The sequence below is a fragment of the Mus caroli genome, chromosome 17 (assembly GCF_900094665.2).
Source record: "Mus caroli chromosome 17, CAROLI_EIJ_v1.1, whole genome shotgun sequence".
Taxonomy (NCBI): domain Eukaryota; kingdom Metazoa; phylum Chordata; class Mammalia; order Rodentia; family Muridae; genus Mus; species Mus caroli.
Genome location: NC_034586.1, coordinates 49280879 through 49300843, shown reverse-complemented (window position 1 = coordinate 49300843; position 19965 = coordinate 49280879). Strand labels below are relative to the sequence as shown.

General features: G+C 40.7%; 1 protein-coding gene across 1 annotated transcript in view; it reads right to left on the bottom strand.

Annotated features, from left to right (window-relative positions):
• Positions 1–14985, bottom strand: part of Kcnh8 (potassium voltage-gated channel subfamily H member 8) — a 352841-nt gene extending 337856 nt beyond the window's left edge. The window contains exon 1 of the mRNA XM_021149362.2: positions 14742–14985. Coding sequence (XP_021005021.1) covers positions 14742–14817 — 76 coding nt within the window. The 5' untranslated portion in view covers positions 14818–14985. The remainder of the gene's footprint in view (positions 1–14741) is intronic.
• Between the last annotated feature and the right edge of the window lie 4980 nt (positions 14986–19965).

The window sequence follows — 19965 nt, the reverse complement described above, 5'->3', positions numbered from 1 at the left end:
GTAGTTCCCAGCTTAAGAATACACAGACAAGATAAAAAGCACAAAACTAAACACATACAGAAATGTATGTCAAATTAGTTAAAACTGGGATATGCAAGTAAATTGTCTCAATAGTTTTATTGTTGAGATATGGTATTATATAGTTAGACAAGACACTGATACTGGAGGAAATAGCATAAGGAACATAGGACAGCACTATCATTTCTTATAAATGCAAGTGAATTTAAAACTATCTGAAGGTTATTATAAAAGCTAGAACCAGGATACTTGTAACTTTCATGCCTTAAGTATTTCATCAATGGGAGCTTACTGGTTATTAAAAGGTATGGAAAGAACAGGAACACCTTATAATGATGGAACAGAAGAATCATGTTCTTTGGCTTATTATATTTCATTATTTATCCATTGTATTTTGAGTCAAGGTCTTGCTCTGTAGACTAGGTTGAGTAAGCCCTGACACATACACATTAGCATGAACAATGCAACCCAATACTCATGGGATCTATGTAAGTGACTCTTTTAAATTTCCCTATCCAGAACCAAGAGAGTGAAACAGCTATGCCCAGCTCACGTTGCTATGGAGGACAAAGAAAACAGATACACACAACAGCAAATATTCAGGATTATTACACACGTGCATGGCAATATCTGAAATATTTGGGAGCCAAATGCACTCTCTAGCCAACTGCTATGACATTCTGCTTCTGTGGCTTTTGTCTTCAGCAGAAACTCAAGCTTAGAGAATTAGGTCTTGTGCAAACAGTTTGCCCTAATGACTTTGAAGACATCATTCTGCAACTGGGGTTGACTTGGAATGCTATGGTCATGAAATCAACAAATGTGGGTGAAAATACCAAGCATAACACTGGTTTCAGGTTACTAATCACATTTCCATTTTTAAAAAGAATCATTCATTAGTGTGTGTGTGTGTGTGTGTGTGTGTGTGTGTGTATACAATGCCTGAAGATGTGAAAAGAGGCTGTCAGATCCCCTGGAGCAGGAGTTACACACTTGTGGTACTGAGCCATCTGAAGTGGTTACCAGCAGCTGAACTCCAGTCCTCCAGAAAAATCAGCAAGCACTCTTAGCCACTGACCCTTCTCTTCAGTATCCAAATGCCAATTTATTCAAAGTAAACACAGAGTAAAGTTCATGTCAGAGCATACGTTTTGCCATTTTAAATGCACAATCTCAGGCCTCAGAGATGGTTCAGAGGGTAAAGGCACTGCTAAGACTAGTGAGCTGAACTCAGTGCTTGAAACCCACTTAATATGAGAGAAATGAATCCCACAAGTTGTCCTATTACCTACATATACGCTTGTGTGCATACACATAAATAAATAAATGTAACTAAACAACAGCAACAACAACAAAAAACCCACTTCCTCTCTAGGAACCTAGGCTTCTTGCCTCCTATGTAAGAAGAAAATAGGAGCAACCACAGGCCAACCGAGACCCCAGCCACTCCATGAACAGAAGTAAAGAGATATCAGAGTTATATACATGTTGGATATTTTTGTTAATATTTTACTAACAAATGAGACTATGGAATAATTTTATCCAAGACTATCAGTGTGCCTTGGAAAATACAAAAAATAAATACATTATTTTAAAATGTTTATTTTGAACTTGGTCAAAACTCAAATTTAGTTCAAATGACTGAGAAAAATTTTTAGGAGGCAAGCATAAAATACAATGGCCAGAAAATGCCTTCAGAGTGACATTAGGAATTAAAAAGAAAAATAATATAATATATATAAATAAGATAAAAAATAATATTTTTATTTTGAGTGATTTTAACATTCAGATTTGAGGGGGAGGATAAGAGATAGAGAAAAGTAGATTATTTGAAAAAATCATAGAAATATAATGAATAATAAATATATAATATATAGGTTAAATGGAGATATGCTTTTGGGGGTGAGGATGGTCAAGAGACATAAACTATTTAGCAGAAACCTCAATGCCTGGAATAGAAAATATTTCAGGACTGTTGTTTGGGGAAACTGAAGAAAGTCACCAAACTATACTGCCATTTCTCTTGGTTGCCTTTCATAACTTGAAGATAAGACTCTACTTCTGAAGACACTACAACATTTAGACACAGGGCTTGGAGGAACTGGACAAGAACTAAGCTGAAGGCTTTCTCTGGAGGACTTGCTTTCATGGTGTCTGACAGTACGACTCAAACTATAGTGAGAATTTTGATTTACACAAGCCAGTTATTATATGAATGTGGTTTTTGTTTTAATCCCAGGTGTGAGATGAGCGCCACTTCACAAATGATTATGATTTGCCTCGTGCGCTAGCTGGGCTGTGACCTTTGCCAGCTGCAGATCGTTTAATTCTGGGAAATCTGGAGAGGGTATAAATGAAAGAGCATCAAGAGGGCCTGTGGAGGTTGCTGTTCTCCTGCTGAAGAAGTTGTAGATATCCTGATGACAAATATTGGACTAGCACCAAGAAATGTGACAACTCTAATCAGCAGGAAGTAGTCTAAAGGTCTACATCCCCTTCTTTCTCTCCTACCTAGCATTGGGGGTTGGGGGTAGGGTGAGAGTTGATTAGAAGTTAGAATTCACAGTGGAATAAAGGTTGAAAGGGAGGTAGAGGTATAAGTACTGAATAAAATAACTTTAAAAAATTATCACCAGCAGCAAACTGCCAAGAGAGAAAAACAACGAATAAACCTATCCAACTCCAAAACTTTTGAAGCACAGCAATGGCTATCAAGGCAAGGTATATCCAAGAGTGCAATAGTGGCACTTTAGTATTGAGAGTAACGAAGAGATTTTCTCTGATAGATAATCAGAAGTCAATTCATAAAAGAACTTAGCAAAATGGGAGTATTTGACAAAGTGTCTTAATGAAACATCAGTATATAATAAAATGTTTAAAAGCTAGACAACACATATTTTTTATTTAAAAAGTGAAATAACTTTCATTAAATTTAGGAACAAAAAAAAAAGATTTCCTTTCTGCCCACTGTGTCTCAACATGCATCTGAAAACAGTTGTTTAGTCAATAGGGAAGATTAGAGGAAAGGAAGGGAGGAGTTATAAACCAGGAAATATGAACTCATGAAGCTTATTATTTGAAGTCATATTGTTTTTTTTTAACCTAGAAACCCCAAGAAAGAGACTGCAAATTTATTACCTTCTCAATAATTTAGAACATCATTAATTTTTCTGGTTAAGCTAAAAATAAAAATAAAGAATAGAAATCAATAATCTTCTAGAAATAAACATGATTAATTTGAAAACAACCACCAAAGAAAAGATTTTGCTTAGAAATGCAATTACAAAGGTACATTGTGTGTGTATGTGTGTGTGTGAATGCGTGTGTATGTGCAAGTCCACATGTTCAAATGTGTGCACTTGCCAGTGTGTATGTGCTTGTGGAAGTCCGAGGTCTGCCTTGCACATCATTTTTCAGGGGCGAATCACATTGGCTTTGTAACTGGGTATCTCACTGGGACCAGGAACTTCAAATTAGACTAGATTGGCTGACTAGCCAGCACCAGGGATTGACTGTTTCCACCACCACCACCATGCCCTGCCTCCACAGAAATATCAGAATTATACACGTGTGCCACCAGGTGCAGCTTTTCATGTAGATGCTGGGGATAACTCAGGTCTTCAGGCTCACATAGAAAGCATTTCACTGACTGAACCATTTCCTCAGTTCCAATGATATTATTTCCAGGAATAAAATAAGCAGGAAATTTGTAAGAATTTTGTTGAAATTCCCCCAAAACAGTAGAAATACTCAGAAAGTTCTTGACTAGGATTTTCAACATTATAAACACTTCATTTTTCCCAAGAATATTCCATTAAAACACCACCACTTTTTTAACTACATAATCTGATGTTAAGCTCTTATTGACTTCTAAATAAGCCAATTAGACTTACTTAAACAATTATTAAAACAGTTAGACAAGTAAGATTCAAACTGGGAAGATTTGAAGGGGAATTTTAGACATTGTTCAACATTTCTGTAACTACAGGTATGATACCAATCTTCTAGTTTGATTTTTGTTGTTGTTGTTGTTGTTGCTGCTGCTGCTGCTGCTGCTGTTGCTGCTGCTGTTGCTGCTGCTGCTGCTGCTGCTGCTGCTGTGCTAAAACACTGAGCAAGAACATCTTGAGAAAGGAAAGGTTTACTTGGTTTACACATCTCAATGACAGTCAATCACCAAAGGAAGTCAGGGCAAGAATAAGAGGAAGAGTTTGAAGCCTCAGAGAAATACTATATACTGAAGGACTGGTTGTTCTTCCTGGCTACCTTAGCTGGTTTTCTCATACCTTCCTGGACTATCTGCCCAGGTATAGCACCATCTACAGTAGCAGTCTGGGCTCTCCCATACTAATCACTAATTAAGAAAATAGCCACAGAGACTTACCTACAGGTTATTCTTATGTAGGTGGTTTCTCAATTGAGGATCCCCTTCACACAAATGACTCTGCCTTGTATCAAATTGAGAAAAACTAACAGCATATGGGGAGGAAAGTTGGTGAACTTTAAGAGGTGTTTAAAAACGGAGGACCATAAAATGTGATAAACCTGTCATCTCAGAAAAGATGAACTGGTGAATTGTGAAATTTGGATAGGGATAGATGAAGAACATATTTTGATCCTTACCTCACACTAAGCAAATGAGATTACAGAATTTATTCACAGGGGAGAAGAGTCAAATATGCCATGGGAAAGCACGGTTGTTACATGAGATATCCACTTAAGGTGATTTCAGGATGAGAAATGACAGAGTGCAACACAGAACTCGACAAAGCTTAAGAGAAACACGAATTAAGCCATCCATATTAAAGTTAAAAAAAAAAACAATTAACATGGGAAGGATGTGAAATTCATGTTTCCAAGAAAGTATTTTGTATTTTACAATGTAAATAATTCAATAACATATATGTAGCAATATTCAAGACTGAAACTCTGTGTAAATGATAGATAGACACTTATTAATATCCTCAAACAAGCTGGTCTTACACAAAAGAGGACAACATTCTGCTGAAGATGTGAGCCCTGTACACAGAGACAAAGACACAGGGTGTTTATTAAATACGTTATCTAAAATTGAGAGCCATGGACTCATCAACAGATAGTTGCCAAAAAAAATATTTTCAGATAACTGAAATATAATTTAACCCAAGGCAGTCTAAGTTGCAACTAGAAAGCTCTGTCCTACAGACCTTAATGCCCTTTCACCATCATGGAGTCACAGCAGAAGTATTTGCCTAAGTGTTAAAGTTACAAGTGTAACTAAGTTTATCTTCTAAGTCATTCTTTCCATGGAAGAAATAACACCAGTAGCAAATTTGAGGACCTTGTCAACTTTCTGAAGAACGATCTTGTGCTCTGTGTATTTAGATGCTGGTTTCTGTACTCTGAGATCTAGTTACAGTCAGGGCACAGGCATTGTCATGAATATTGAAGAAGCTTCTGTATAAATGTGGTGTAAAGAGTGCTCACCAATTATCTCTGACTGGTTAATAAAAAGACTGAACAGTCAATGACTGGGCAGAGGAAAGAGAAAAGCTGGACTTCTGATCCCGACCAGGAGTCCAAGGGGACAGAACCAGGAGAAGGAGTTGGCCATGAGGTAGGTAAGGGTTCAAGAGAAAAAGATCCATGAGGCAGGTGGAGGCAGAAGAAGAAGGTTGCCAGGAGCTCAGGCATGAGGTGAATTCCTCAAAGGAGTTCCCAATCCGGACACACATGGAGCAGAACCAGACAGATCGAGACTCTTATGGCTTTTAGTAACAGCCTACTTTGGTTGGAATCGCTCAGAACCTGCCAAGGGTAGTATCAGCAGCTTCTTGTTCCATTTTCCATGTTTTTTATTCAGGAGCTATATGGGCTAAAGTGTGCATAGAAACATTGCAGATATTTGGTCCCAAAAGGAGCATCACACCCCGCATCCCCAAATGTACTACCACTACAACCTGACTCCTTAACCCTCACAACAGCTGAAACACTTAGATAGATCCTTCTCTCCAGCAAAGCACATTTTCTCATCTCCAGTTTCTTTAGTTCAATAACTGAAACAGGAAGCTCATTTGGATGACAAGTACGATAAAGACCTCTGTCCAGAAGACCTAATAGGACAAAAGAAACTCTGGAAGAACAAAGAAAAGCGCTTTGGATTACACTTGAGAGCTAGAGAACCAAGCATGCTCTTTTTGTCTTGTAAATTTACTGCAGAGAAAAGCAAACTCATTTCTGCTAAGATATGCTACTGGATACAGGAGAGTATAATTCTTTCTCATAAAAGCAAACTGAAAATAGGTAGAAGAATTTTCTTTATAAGCGTCTTACAAAGTAAAAATACAAATGATGTCACTATAAAAAGCTATAAGATTCAGAATATCTTCACAGGGAGATTAGCCTTACAATAAAAAAAAAAGCAATCACAAGGATATCCTAAAGTCAGTACATCAGCAAATTCTAAGCATCAAAATCACAAAGAAAATAGATACTTTTTAAAATGGACAGTAGATTGTCTTTGATGAGCAAAGCTGCCTTGCACAGTGAATACATTTAGTACTTCCGAATGTGAGTCTTAAACACCAATTTAAAACAGTCTTTAAGAGACAAGTACTTAAAGCATAATCTAGTAGACGGAAAACAAACAGCATATGGGTGAGACATGGCTAAAATTAAAGGATAAATCCTTTCTGAAAGAGATGGAAACTAGAAGTGATAGCAGCGAGTACCCTGTGTTTACATGTTTACATGTTCTACACACACATATCATAGTAGTGTGACTGTGCAGATAGATCACTGGCTCGTGAAATGTGATAGAATTCTAAGCTTGCATTTTGTCAACTTTAACTGAAAAGAAGGAGCTGCAAGACATTTCTTTTGGATCTATCCTACAGAATCATTTCATAACAAATATAATCATAGGAGACTACTTACTATGGATGGCAACTAGATGTGTCTAAAATGTGACTCTGGCCTTGGAGGAACTTGAGAACGTTTCACTTAAAAAACTAAGTGCAGAACAAAGACTCTATTGCAAGTCCAGGAAATGGGGCAAGCCAGGCCTTCCAAGAGTTTACAGCTGGGTGCTGAACTATGAATGCTTAGAAGAGCTAATTAGAGAGACGAATAGGTTATTTTCAAAGCAGAGGGAGGCCCCTGGTTACCCTTAGAGATTTCTCAGAGGTGGGTCTTGAGGTTCACAGAGCATATTTAGCTTTAAGTCGCCAAGGTTTGGGTGAGCAGTATGCTCAGGTTAAGTCTGTCTGCAACCTGGAGAGGAGGTATGTCTTGAATTGTGCTGCAGAAGCATCTTCCAAGTGTTAGTACAAAGCTAACAGACCCAATTAAGTGCTCATGTTACTCCTAATAGCAGTCACTCTGGGTATAAAGTAATCTGATTGTACAGCAATGGCAAAAGAGACCACTGTCTTTGGAGTCCAGTTTGACTGAGTTCATGATTGTGAAGGAGGACTCAAATTAACACACAAGAGCAATGAAGAGTGACTGGACATGAGGGGCCAAACTGGGATATTTCTGTAATAAAGCAATTATATATGTGGGCAGTGAAGGCTAACTTAACTCTCTAGAATGAAGAGTCGGGTGGATGGTATTGCTATGAACAGGGCCAGGAGACAAAGCAAGACAAATACATTTGATAGGCTAGAGAAGATTATTAGTTCATCTGGGGACAAGTGAATTCTGAGGGACTTAAGGGAGTCAGATAACTACATTAACAGCAGCAGAAGAATGCATGATCTATCTTCCAGAGAATTTTCAATTTAAGAACTATATCTGAGCACTTAAATTCCTGAGAAAACTCTTCGGTTGCTCCAGTTGCCAAATTTGAAAAGTTGAATGCTGCCATAGGCAAAATTATAGTCTTATCTGGTATTTTGTTTTTGTTTTTGTTTTTGTGTCTCTACTAAACCAAAATGGATTAAAAACTTAGAATCTGGATGGTTGTCAACCAACACAGAGTGTAGGTGAATTGTGCCCTATGCAGCAGTTGTGAGCCTGTGCCTTTTAACTGTGGCTTTTCTCCAGTAGGCATCCAGGGACTGCTTGCTAGCACACCTGCCATCAGAGTCACCAGGAATGAATTCCAGCAGACCTGCAATCGTTTTTTCTTCACCACAGGCAACATTCTATAGTAGAGCTCAGGGGTGAAAGACCCAGGAGGAGAAGAGTAGACAACTATGCAGCCAGAAATCAACACCTTCCACTAACAGAAAGCCAACTCCCTGGGGGAAAACAGGCACTTCTCTCAGAAAATGATCACAGCAGTCTATGGGGCCCATACCCGAGCAGAGAGATATTATTAGGTTCTGACAGGTACCGAGGATTTAGAGCCTTCCCATAACTGTTTTCTATCATCCACCAAACTCTATCTTAACCCTTTTGTTCTTCAAGGTATGTATGTTCCCCCAAATCCCATATAAATGCCAGCAGCACATGGTTCAAACACTGGTCAAATCAATAGAGTGGGTTTGGATGCTATGATACAGTAGCATTCCTACTTGGGTGTTACTTATTAAGTGAAGACTTCTCGGCCTAACTAATACTCCCAGCTCTTTCTGAGCTATACTGTAGCAGTTTGTGTAGATGCATTATTGCCCCCTTTGATAAAAAAAGGCAAGGTTGATTTATCCCAGTGTAATGGCTTTGTATATAGACAATGTCCACTCAACATTATCGGAAAGATGAGACAAGGGATGAGATTCCCTTCTCCATGAAGGAAATGCTCGCCCCAGAAGTATGTCAATCTAGGATATCTCAGAAAAAGGTAACCCAGAGCCCTCCATACACAGGCCTTTTGTTCTCTGTGAAGAAGATAAAATGTCTGCTGCCATGGCTGTTGGCTTAAAGGTAAAGCCAAATGTGGAGATGAAAAGAAGTGTGAGCACAGTGCCTTAACCTCTTAGATACACATTGTTTCTTGTTATCATGATGTCAAAATAAAGTTATCTGATGTTGTTCTTTAAAGATTATATAACTCTTTAATGATTTGAACTTGTTATCAATGAATTTCTGATAAGGACACAAATCTAGGTCTTGCAGTTCAAATAAATACCTTGTTCATTGCAGCAAATGTTATGAGATTGTCTAAAACAGTTCTTTTGAAGGTGAAGAACAAAGCCCAAAGAGAAGGAATGTACAGTGTCTTACCATTTCTTCTTCCCTCTTCTCCATCTCTTTCCTTCACCCTCTCTTCCTCCACCTTTCAATAAGTTTAAATTTAAAACATAATTCTGTTTAGCAGAACCACCCTCAAACCCAGAGGGGTTGTTCTTTCTTGAATCTGAAACAGAGAGTCAGGAGGAAGAAGGAAGCTCCAGAGAAAAGCACTTTGCCCAGAGTTCATCCACACTAACATGGTAAAAAACAAACAAACAAACAAACAAACAAAAAACAAACAACAACAACAACAACAAAACCAGCCCTGTCACTTTAAAATATACAGACTGTCATTCAGTGCCACTCCTTCCAGATGACTCACATCTGTCTCCACATCCAGCAGAGGACCAAGTACTAATACCTCCAGTTCTAAAGGGGGATTGGAGCATCTTCCTTTTGCCCAGGAGACTTGAGACTCATTTTCAGAACTGTTTCCCCATCTCTCACATTGCGTCTACATGAAAGGAGGAGGAAACAGCTTATCACGATGTCCTAGGCTGCTTCATACATATGCCATTGCCAGATGTGAGAAAAATCTCACATAGGTTAGACCTTCTGTTCCTGATGATTTCAGATGTAAATTCAGTATGGTATCCTGCATACTCTATTAGCAGAAAGTGCTCAAAAACCTGCTTTGTGGACTAGCAGGTGTGTGGCTCAGTAGGCTAGTACAATGGTAAAGAGACACCAGCTGTGATAGAAAGAATTCCCACATGGATTCTAACAGTCTGACCTATACATACACACCCCATGAGTTCCCTTCCCTGGAATGTGGAGCACAAACACATTAATATGCAGATGAGGCTTAGGTTAAAAATATAATTAAGATAAGTAGTGAACTGACCTTGAGTTCATCAGAAAGGAGATTATCTTGAAGGGTTCTGACTTATGGGAACCTCTCCAAAAGATCCCCTTGCTGATCTTGGAGAAATAAGCTGTTCTTATTCATGCATGGGAGAGGCTAAGGAGCAGTAATACCTCCTGGCAGGCTCTAGCTGTTGAGAAGAGTGCCTGGTTGACAGCTGGAAAGAAAACCAGGACCTCAGTTATAAATATACAAGTCTTCCAACCATTGTTTTAGGACAGAGGGTCTGACCTGGGACCTTAGATGAGGCAGCAGGTGCAGCTGACAACTTGTTTATGGCCTTGCAAGCCTAATAGAAGACCCAGCTGACCCATGCTTAGACATCCCAACTACAAAGGGGGAGGTGGCAAACATCTCCTTGTTGTGGTGATTATTACACAGAAATGGAACACAAACATAGAACTCTGATTTCCTGAACATAGATAGGAGGAATACAAAATCTACATTAATAGCAGGTAAAAACAAACAAACAAACAAAAACAAAGCAATCCCAATGAGCACAAATTTTTGCAAACTTCAGTAAGTAGAGTGCTAGGGACATCTCCCTAAGTGTATTCACACAAGCTTTATAGACAGGCTGAGACATAATGAAGTCTGTTGCTCTTTATCAGCCTCTGTTGACGTTCTCCAAACCACAACTCAGCAAAGACGTAAGGAGAGTCGCACTGGCGTCTGCCCTAACGTACTCTGCCCTTGGCACCACTAGGTGTATTGTGTTATGCCTCTAACATGAAGAACTTAAAATAACAACAACCCAACAACAAGCTCCACATAAAAACTGCATCCACACCGGAAGAATTTTAACTTTAATACATTTCTTTAAATCTTTTGGTCATGCTACATAAGTATACATAAAACATATACAAATATTAATGAGTACCACCTTTGTTTTGAAGATGTTAGGTACCACCATATTGATAGGATATGTCAGGGTACAATTTGTCTTAGTAACCCCATAGAGAAAGAAGTATCTATTCAAATTTAGATAAGTCTGGAAACTGTAGGCTAATGCACCATCATGTTTATAATGGACATGTCTTTATACCTTCCAAAAAAGGACTATAAGTTTTCATCAGATGGTATTTATATTCATACTTAAGAACTAGATTTTTTTCTTAATATATCCTTAAATGTTTTTAGTATTTTTTCTTTAGTGTTTATGACAATATTAATATAGTCAAAGACAGTATTTATTCAGACAGGTTAACAATACACTAAACACAGCCAGTGAAAGTAGCTATGTTAATATGAGCTATATGTTGGGTATGATGATAGTCATATACGCCTGTGGGTTTTAACTGAGAAGCATTTATCCACGAAATGGATCCAACAAATTATGGTAATTAACTTTTTTCTCCATAAATGGGATATATGGATTCAACAGCTGAAGGGTTTTTGGTCTCCATCTCATTATATTTCATTTAAATAATCTAGGAGATGTTTCAATAAGTATACTTTAGTTATAATTTTGTCTAAGTAGTATTCCAAGCAGGTTTATAAATTATATATATGAAAATGAGGGGGAAGAAGAAAAAGTGACAGTGCAGATCAGTAGAGCAGCAATGGGTGATAAAAACCTAACTTCTTTTCTGTTGTCCTGGCATGCTATACATTTATAGGATTATGCTGTAGATGTCTAGATGGGAGCACATTTATTTTTTTCACTGGGTAGACCTTTAGCTGATGCCCTGAGTTTTTCTAATGGTTTTAACTTTGGTAGTAAATCAGTAGGGGTAACAATAATAAAAATATCTCTGTGTTGTTTAGGTTAGAAAGGGAAAGTCTGCCAGGACATTTTTCTCTCTTTTATTTTTATTAGAATTGTTCAAAATAAGAATAACCTCTGCCTACCCCCCTCACCCCCCAGAGTTCCCAGGGACAAAACCATCGACCAAAGAGTACACCTGACGGGACCCATGGCTCCAGCTGCATATGTAACAGAGGATGGCCTTATCTGGCATCAATGGGAGGAAAGGTACTTGGTCCTCTGAAGGCTCTATGTCCCAGTGTAGGGGAATGCTAGGGCTGTGAGGTGGGAGTGGGTGAGTGGGTGGGGGAGCACCCTCATAGAAGCAGGGGAAGAGTTGATGAGATAGGAGGGTTGTGGAGGGGAAACCTGGGAAGGGAATAATATTTGAAATGTAAATAAATAAAATATCCAATAAAAAATAATTAAACCTACACGAGAAACCCCAAAACATACCCCAGAAATGAGGTAGAAATGAACAGAGTTAACTCAGTGTACACAGAATAAAACAGCAATATAAAATTTCAGTACATTTTTTTATTGCAGAGGTGGCAATTAAAATTTTGATACTTTAAAACTTGCATATATCCTTGTCTTTTGAAAGAAAATAAATTATTTTTATGAATGTATCAAGAGAAAATAGAATGCTCATTGGAAAAAGTTTCAAGGTTAGAACTACTTGAAAAAAAATTGTATCAAGAAGAAAACGTCATAATAAGATCAACTAAACCTTTAACTGGAAGAGTGATATTTTCACAATTCTACATTTAGCAAATTCTATGACTGAGAATTTACTTAAATTTCATATTATTTAAGTTATTCTGCAACTAAATTAAAAGTTAAATGAGAAACTAGCAATCTTTTTGTAACAGAGTTTCTTGAGAGAAGAAATAGTCATTAAATGTTGTAAACAAAAATCCTGCCACTGTCAATGTTTATGTTACTCACTACTTGGGAATACTGTGGTTTCGTGCACTCTGCATCTCTCCAGAATTCCTCAAGACCATGGGAGCACAGATCAGGTATGGTCACCAAATATTATATATATGTATATATCATATATATATATATGTATGTATATATACATATATATATACATGTAGATAGATGGATAGATAGATAGATAATATTGGTATATGATGAGCTTCTAAAGTAAGGATTTAAAATTTTCTAAGCTTCTGCTCTTTAACAAGAACGTGTAGAATAGTGTGATTCACACACACACCTACATTTCTCTACATGTACACTTCTGCTTATCATGACAGTCAGAAGGAGGCCAAATTCTTATACTACAGTCTATTTGATTAGCAACTGAAATCCACATGCCACTATGAGGTAGTTCCCAGGGCTCTGCTGGGATGATTCAGTATACACTATCCTCCATTCAACTTTAAATGACAATGACATAAGCGAATCAGTATTTTCTAATCCCTCACCTTCAAGACATACACTCAGGACTAATGCTTAGATCACCTTGGTTTGGAATATTCAACTTTAAGAACCATCAACTGTTCAGAACCACTCTTCAGAGATTCCAGTTATAGCAGCTAGAGACAGTGATGCTGATTTTGGCAGTATATCACCACCTTTAGAGCAGTTAGAATCAATAGTGTTGATTATGAAGGTGGCGTCAGTGGACAGGATTTGAACTAGTGCCGGAATAATTTTTCTTATTGTCATCTAATAATACACAATATGAAAAGGTAAAGACTGGATACCTCTAAGGAGTATTTTAAAAGAACAGCTACAAAAAAAAAAAAAAAGTGAGCAAGCCTTGACGAGGCTGAATTTAAAAAACAAAACCCAAACAAAACCAAAGAGTACTTCACCTTTCTAGCATGTAAAACTTGCCCAACTCTTCCAAAAGATTAAAATCTTGTATCCCACCCTTTCAGAAGGGTCTGCGCGTCCAGACAGTCTGTGTGGAAGTGGAAGGAGATGTTAAATCTCCCACGGGCTCCAAGAGATGCACAGCCACAATATAAAATAGAAACACTCTGAACTGCTGAGAAAGCTTTTAGAATGAATGAGTCTATATAAGTCTTATGAAACAGACAGGAAAGGGGCCACGAGCACACAGAAACTTCCTATAATGAAGATGTAGGTATCCTGGTGGGACCTACTGCCAGCATTTCTTAAGGACAGGGCTATAACCAATTACAAGATCCCCAGGCTCCCGCACAAGAAGCCAGGAGGAGAGGACCTGACCGTGGTCCTGAAAGATCCCGGGCTTTTTCCAGAAGGACACAAAACACCTCATCTGCACTCAGATTTTTTTTCCCAGCCCAACCCAAGAAGTCAGATATTCAATACTATTTCACTTCAAAAGACTCTGAAACTTTCCCTGTGGTCGAATTAGTCTTCACAATGTTCAACTCCTCCTTCTTCAATCGTCTTTCCTCAAGTGTTGCGGTAATTTCAGAGTTAAGAGGGGAGATTCTGAGAGACTTCCAACACTCAGAAAAGTCTATGGACAGCTCACACCTGGCCTCCATGAATCTATGCAGGATTTCTTAAAGTGGAATGAAAAATCATAGGAGTCTGGAAAACCTCCAAACTCTAACCCGGGCAGCGTCGGAACTCTAGAAAAATAAAGTGCAGAGCATCTCACCCTGCACCAAGCTACTCAAGGTACAGCACAGCACAGGTCCTACCGCGAATTGTTGATCATTTTCAGACCTGTGTTTCTGTGTTCCAGACCTAGGCAATCAAGTGATCCACCTAAACCAATACCAAGTGCTTTTATGATTTGTGTGTGTGTGTGTGTGTGTGTGTGTGTGTGTGTGTTGGGGGGGTGGATCTTGTTTTATTTTGTTTCCTTTCTCCACTAAAAGATACACTGGCTACCCTGACATGAAGGCAAATTATTGCGCGGATGGAAACAGAGGAGAGGGAGCAAAAGTCGAAGAGAAAACCATCCTAGGGAAACGGGCAACTCCAGCAAGCCCTACTTACGTGTTCCGTCGAAACGGGTGGCAATAGTGTCCAGGAAGGTGTTCTGTGGCGCCAGTAATCCTTTCATAACCGGCATTTTTCCAGCGCTGTGTGAAATTCCCCATCAAAGTTTGTCCACAAGGATGGCTCTGTAGGAAAGTGCCAAGCTGGAAGAAGCCACCAGGAGCGTGATGACGGCAGGGGCGGGGGGCCAGGCGTGCAGAGGATGGGGCCGGGCAAAGAAAGGGGGTGGCAGCAGAAGGAGCTACTCCCCGGCCGCTGCACCAAGACCAGAGCAGCCCGTGATCATAGCTCTGAACCCGCCTCGTTCCAGGCTTCCTCCTCCGTTCCCTCCTCCTTCTGCACAGACACCCCCAGGGTCTCTCCGTAGAGCCTTTCGAGAGCTCACGGTGGCCCGGGGCGCCGCGCCCTGACCCGCGCTCTAGGGTCGTGGAGGACGGCGCCCCATCTGGGGAGACTGCGGTGCTAAGCCTCGAGTACCCCCAGGGACGCTGAGGAACAGAGAAACGCGAGCCAGAGCAACACCCGCCCCCCAGGAGCTGGGAACAAAGACCCCTTTGTTCCAGCTCTGTCCCTCTCCCGGGAGACCAGAGTCCCGTGGGTGTGGTGTCGTGGAGAGGAGGAGACAGGTCACCGCAGGTAACCCGCCTCCGCCTAGAACTTAGGAGGGGGAGGCACCCCACCGTGGTGTCCTAGGTAGCAAAGGCAGCCTGGGGCTCCGGAGGGAGGTGTCCCCCTTCCGGTGCACCTGCCATCCCCAGCTCCAAGTCAGCCGAGTGCCTGCCACTCTGATTACCAGGGTCTCTCCAGGTGTGAGGTTTTGTAAACTCTCCTTCCTCAGCTCTGAAAGGAAATTCAGGTACACTCCCTCGCCAAATTCTCATTGCTGTCCCCCAACCACCAAAACTAAAAGGGAAAAACCCCTCTTAAATGGGTAATGGTTTCCCACTCTCCCATGAAGTGTGCATAGAGTGTTTCTAGAAAAGTTTGCTTATTTTTATTGATTTATAAAATACATGGAACTAACAGAGGAGAGTTAGGGTTTTTTTGGTTTTGTTTTTTCGTGTAAAAACAGTTTCAATGTGATCCCCTCTCCACCGCGGTAAGGGTCCCCCAACCCCACCCTCAGCCCCTTGACTGACGGGGCGCCAGGAACTGCTGGTATTTCAGAAAAACTAAAAGCGGTCTCCCTGCCCCTTTCCCTAGGGCTCAGGAGGGGACTCCCTCTCCACCTACATTCTCCGAAAGAAATCCACCCTAGGGTGCATCCCTGCGGGAGGGCAAAGGGACCTGCGGAGCCCTGGTTCCACCGAAGCCCTAGCATGGAAGAAAGGGAAAGTTAAGAGCCCAGGAGTGAACAAACAGAAGCCCAGGTGCTGCTGCACCCGGAAAAGAAGGAGGGAAACGCGAACAGGTGTCTGCAGTGCTGCAGCAACCGCTGGGTCCCCTCCTCCAGGATCCGGGCGTGGCAGCAGGTGCAAGCAGCCCCAAAACATCTGGCGGAGGCTCTTTGCTCCAATCCCTGGGGATCCTGGAGTGATGAGGGACTCTAGGGGTTTCCTCGCTGCGGTTCTGGGTTCCGTGAGGGCGGGGTGGAAAGGGAAAGGAGGAGGCTCATTGTCCCCGCCCCGGTCCCCTTTATTCGTGATGCACTTCCTGCTGCCGAGGATTCCCTTTGTGTTGAGATTCCAGATCCGCCCACACACGCAGGAGCGGGAGGGCCGGGGATTCCGGGTGGGTGGCCACCCTCCAAGGTTCAGGCTGTGTATCTCTTTTCCTTCCGGTTACTGTTGCTGATTAGCGGTGCCCCTCTCCGTCACCACCTCTGTATGGGGCCAGTTTTTCCTTGCAGGGAAACCTAGCTGTTTGGTTGCCCTCCCACCCCCTCCCCATACAGCTGAGCTCCGCTGGCTCCCTCTTGGGCGGAACCAGGAGAGAGAGAAATGGGGGAGTCCCTGCTCTGCTTCTGTTTGGGCGGTTCCTGGCGCCCAAGAAAACCCAGACTGCTTCTGCCAATAGAAGAATGAGAAGTGGCTTGAAACTAAGCGTGGAATTTATGTGTAAGCCACTATAAGTGTGCCTGAGCGTGAAAACAGCAACTTTTCCCTCTTTAGTCTGGCCTGGCTTGCTAGAAAGAAACTATATGGGGCTTAGTAATGGAAACACAAAAGCCAAATTGGGTTCAGTGGCAAGAGAAGTCAGTCACGTACCATTTCATAATGTAGTCTTTCCTCCAGTATCCAGAACAAGTCAAGGCTAGAACTAGGCACAACATCCCTGCCCTTAACTCACCTTCGATCCCAGCCTCCCACCAAACTGAACTTGGTAAGTGGACGACAGTGCCTCTTGTTTCCTTTTTCTGCCAGGATGTCTTTCTCATGAATACATCTTTCATCTTGGGTCTTGAGTTCTAGGATCTCTAATCTCAGCTCAAACACCCACTGATATTCCTGCTAAGTGTTTGTAGCACTAGAGGCCAAACTACCCTATCAAGACTTAACCACCACAGGAGTCTAACCACACTGAATCCTCTTAATTGTATTTTGTTGCCTTCAAATCAAAGACAGAAATGTGTCCTGATAGGCAACGGTTCTAAACTTTATCTTTTCCTTAAAGGAAAATTCTTTGCTGATGGACCAAAAGAACACCAATTCACTTTGTTGCACATCCTTCTCCACTGCAAGGATTCAAAACTTTCTCTGTGACCTAGACAATACTACAGCACAGCCCCACAACACATGCAACCTAAAGCTCTTATGGAAAGATCATAATTCCCTACACCACATCCCCTGAATTGAAACACAAAGAATATCTTGCAATATCTTGCAAGCTGCGTTTGCCTGCAGGGATACAGCTTTCCTTAGTCATTGTCAAGGCTAACTAAACTTCTTGGAGATATAGCTGCCATAGTTCTCGCACCCATTCAGTTCACTTAGATAGATGAGGATAAAATGGTTTGGTCTGTTGTAGGTTACATGTCTCCCAAAGAGAAGTCACACACTGTTTATTTTCTTGTTGTATTTTGGTTGGGCCCTGAGCCCGTGTGGTGATGCCCTCACATTAAAAGTGGATTCTCCCTCTCTTCTCAGTTAATGGTCTGGAAATACCCTCAGAGGCAAGCCAAATCCAGTCAAGTTGAAAATAAAGACTAACTACCGCATACTCCTAATTCAAAGTTGTATTAGGAAATTCAATAAATATTACTGACTCTTGCATCAAATGGCTCTTCACACACTTATAAAAGAGTGAGTTTGGAGTCAATCTTCTTACAATTTCCTATCTCTCATTTCAAGCAGCTATAAACAATGATTGACTTGCCCTCATACCCCATTTGAATGCTGAAAAACAAACTGTGTATAGTAGCAATGTGGCATTTTATATTGAAAATACATTTTAGGCCACTCAGGCTCAAGAAAAAAGAGAGAGTTAAAGATCAGCTAGAGATTTCTTACATGGTCATGGAAAATTCTCGGTTTTAGATCACAGGAGGAAACCGGACTTTGATCACTGGGCAGCCAGTTTTTAAAAGGCACATTTGTACTCAACTGAGTGTTTCAAAGGAAAACCAGGAGACACTTACAGCCCTGTGATCCACTGACATGGACTTCCTCAATAGCCAGGGTGGTAAAATTATGTTGTGGTAGCAAATAAAGACCCACTCAAGCTTAATCAACTAACTAATGTAATTATTTGGTAACCCAGGGTAAGGGAAAGTCACCACCTTCTAGTTGCATATCCTTAAACAAAGGCTTCCATTGCCATCCTCAAACAGAAAAACCATCTGGAAGGTAACACACCTGGTTTCTGTTTCAATCAAGCAGTTACATGTGTGACTTGTTTGAAGAGCTCATTGATCATAAATCTCTGAGGGAGAGGGAAAGAGAGAAAGTGAGGAGGGGAAAGAAAGGGACCATGTACTTGGGTTCTATAAGAAGGTAAATTATTGCAACAGTGATGGTTAATTTTGGTTGTCCCCTTGGTTAGCTTAAGAAATGCCACTAGCGAGTCATGTGTGTGTGTGTGTGTGTGAGTGTGTGTGTGTGTGTTAGGGCAGTTCTAGATTAACCAATATGGGGTGAGTCATCCTGAATGTGAATGTCACCGTCCTAATGTGCTGGCATCCAAGACTGAACAAAACTGGGAAAAGGAGCAAGCCTCCAGAATCATCAGCTTTGGGCTAGATGTGAACAGATGTGGGAACCTGCTGATGAAACAGGTGTACACTTTCCAGACCTGAATTCAAAACTCAGGAGTCTCCTGTGTTTCCAGAGTTCACCTGTGGGATTGCTATCACTTTGTCTCTTCTATCTGCCACCTTGGTTCCATCCCATGGAAACATTCTGCATCTTAATTCTGAATATGAATCGAATCATTTTGTTAGCTAGTTTGTTTTCTCATCTTTCTCTTTTGAGACTAAGTCTTATGCATCTTAGGCTAGCCTTGAACTTCTAATGTAGCCAAAGATGAATTTGAACTTCTTATTCCTACTTCCACCTTCAATGCTGGGACTGCAAATGCATGGCACTACACCCAGCTGTACTGGGTCCATTGAACTCCTGTTTATCTAGTGACTGTATCCCCAGTACCCCCAATTTCTCCATCCATGAGCAATCATTGTTTAATCTTCTTTACCATATCTTGAGGAAAGCTATAGAACACCTTGCAAATGATTGGATGACTTAGTTTTGTCTCCATCAAAGCATACATAGATCATTCAACTCTTCATGAAATCATCTATCTCCCACATTGCAACTTTTCTCATCCTCAAATTTCATGATCAGAAAAAGTAAAATCTTCTTCCTAGGAAGACCCCCAGTTTACAGTATTCTTCTGTGACTCTGCGTTTGATCACACTGACCTCACCTCCTAACACTTACTTTGCCCACCATCCACCCCTCGGTTGTATAGCATCTAAGCTGTGTTTGACTGTGCAACTTTAAACAACTTGCTTCTGCTGAGTTACATGGAGATGATATGAGCACACATTCACAAAGCAGATGCTGAGTGATGAACAAGGCGACACAAATAAAGTAATTATCTCAATTTCCACTGTCTGTTCCCTAGTGTATTCCTAGTGTCCTTAGTGCAATATGGGAGCAAAATTGTATGGGGAGAAACTAAATATTAGTTACCATAATTATTATGTCAACTATACCAATGGTTATTAGTTTATCTGGTTCTTCTCTTCTCTCCTCTCCTCTCCTCTCCTCTCCTCTCCTCTCCT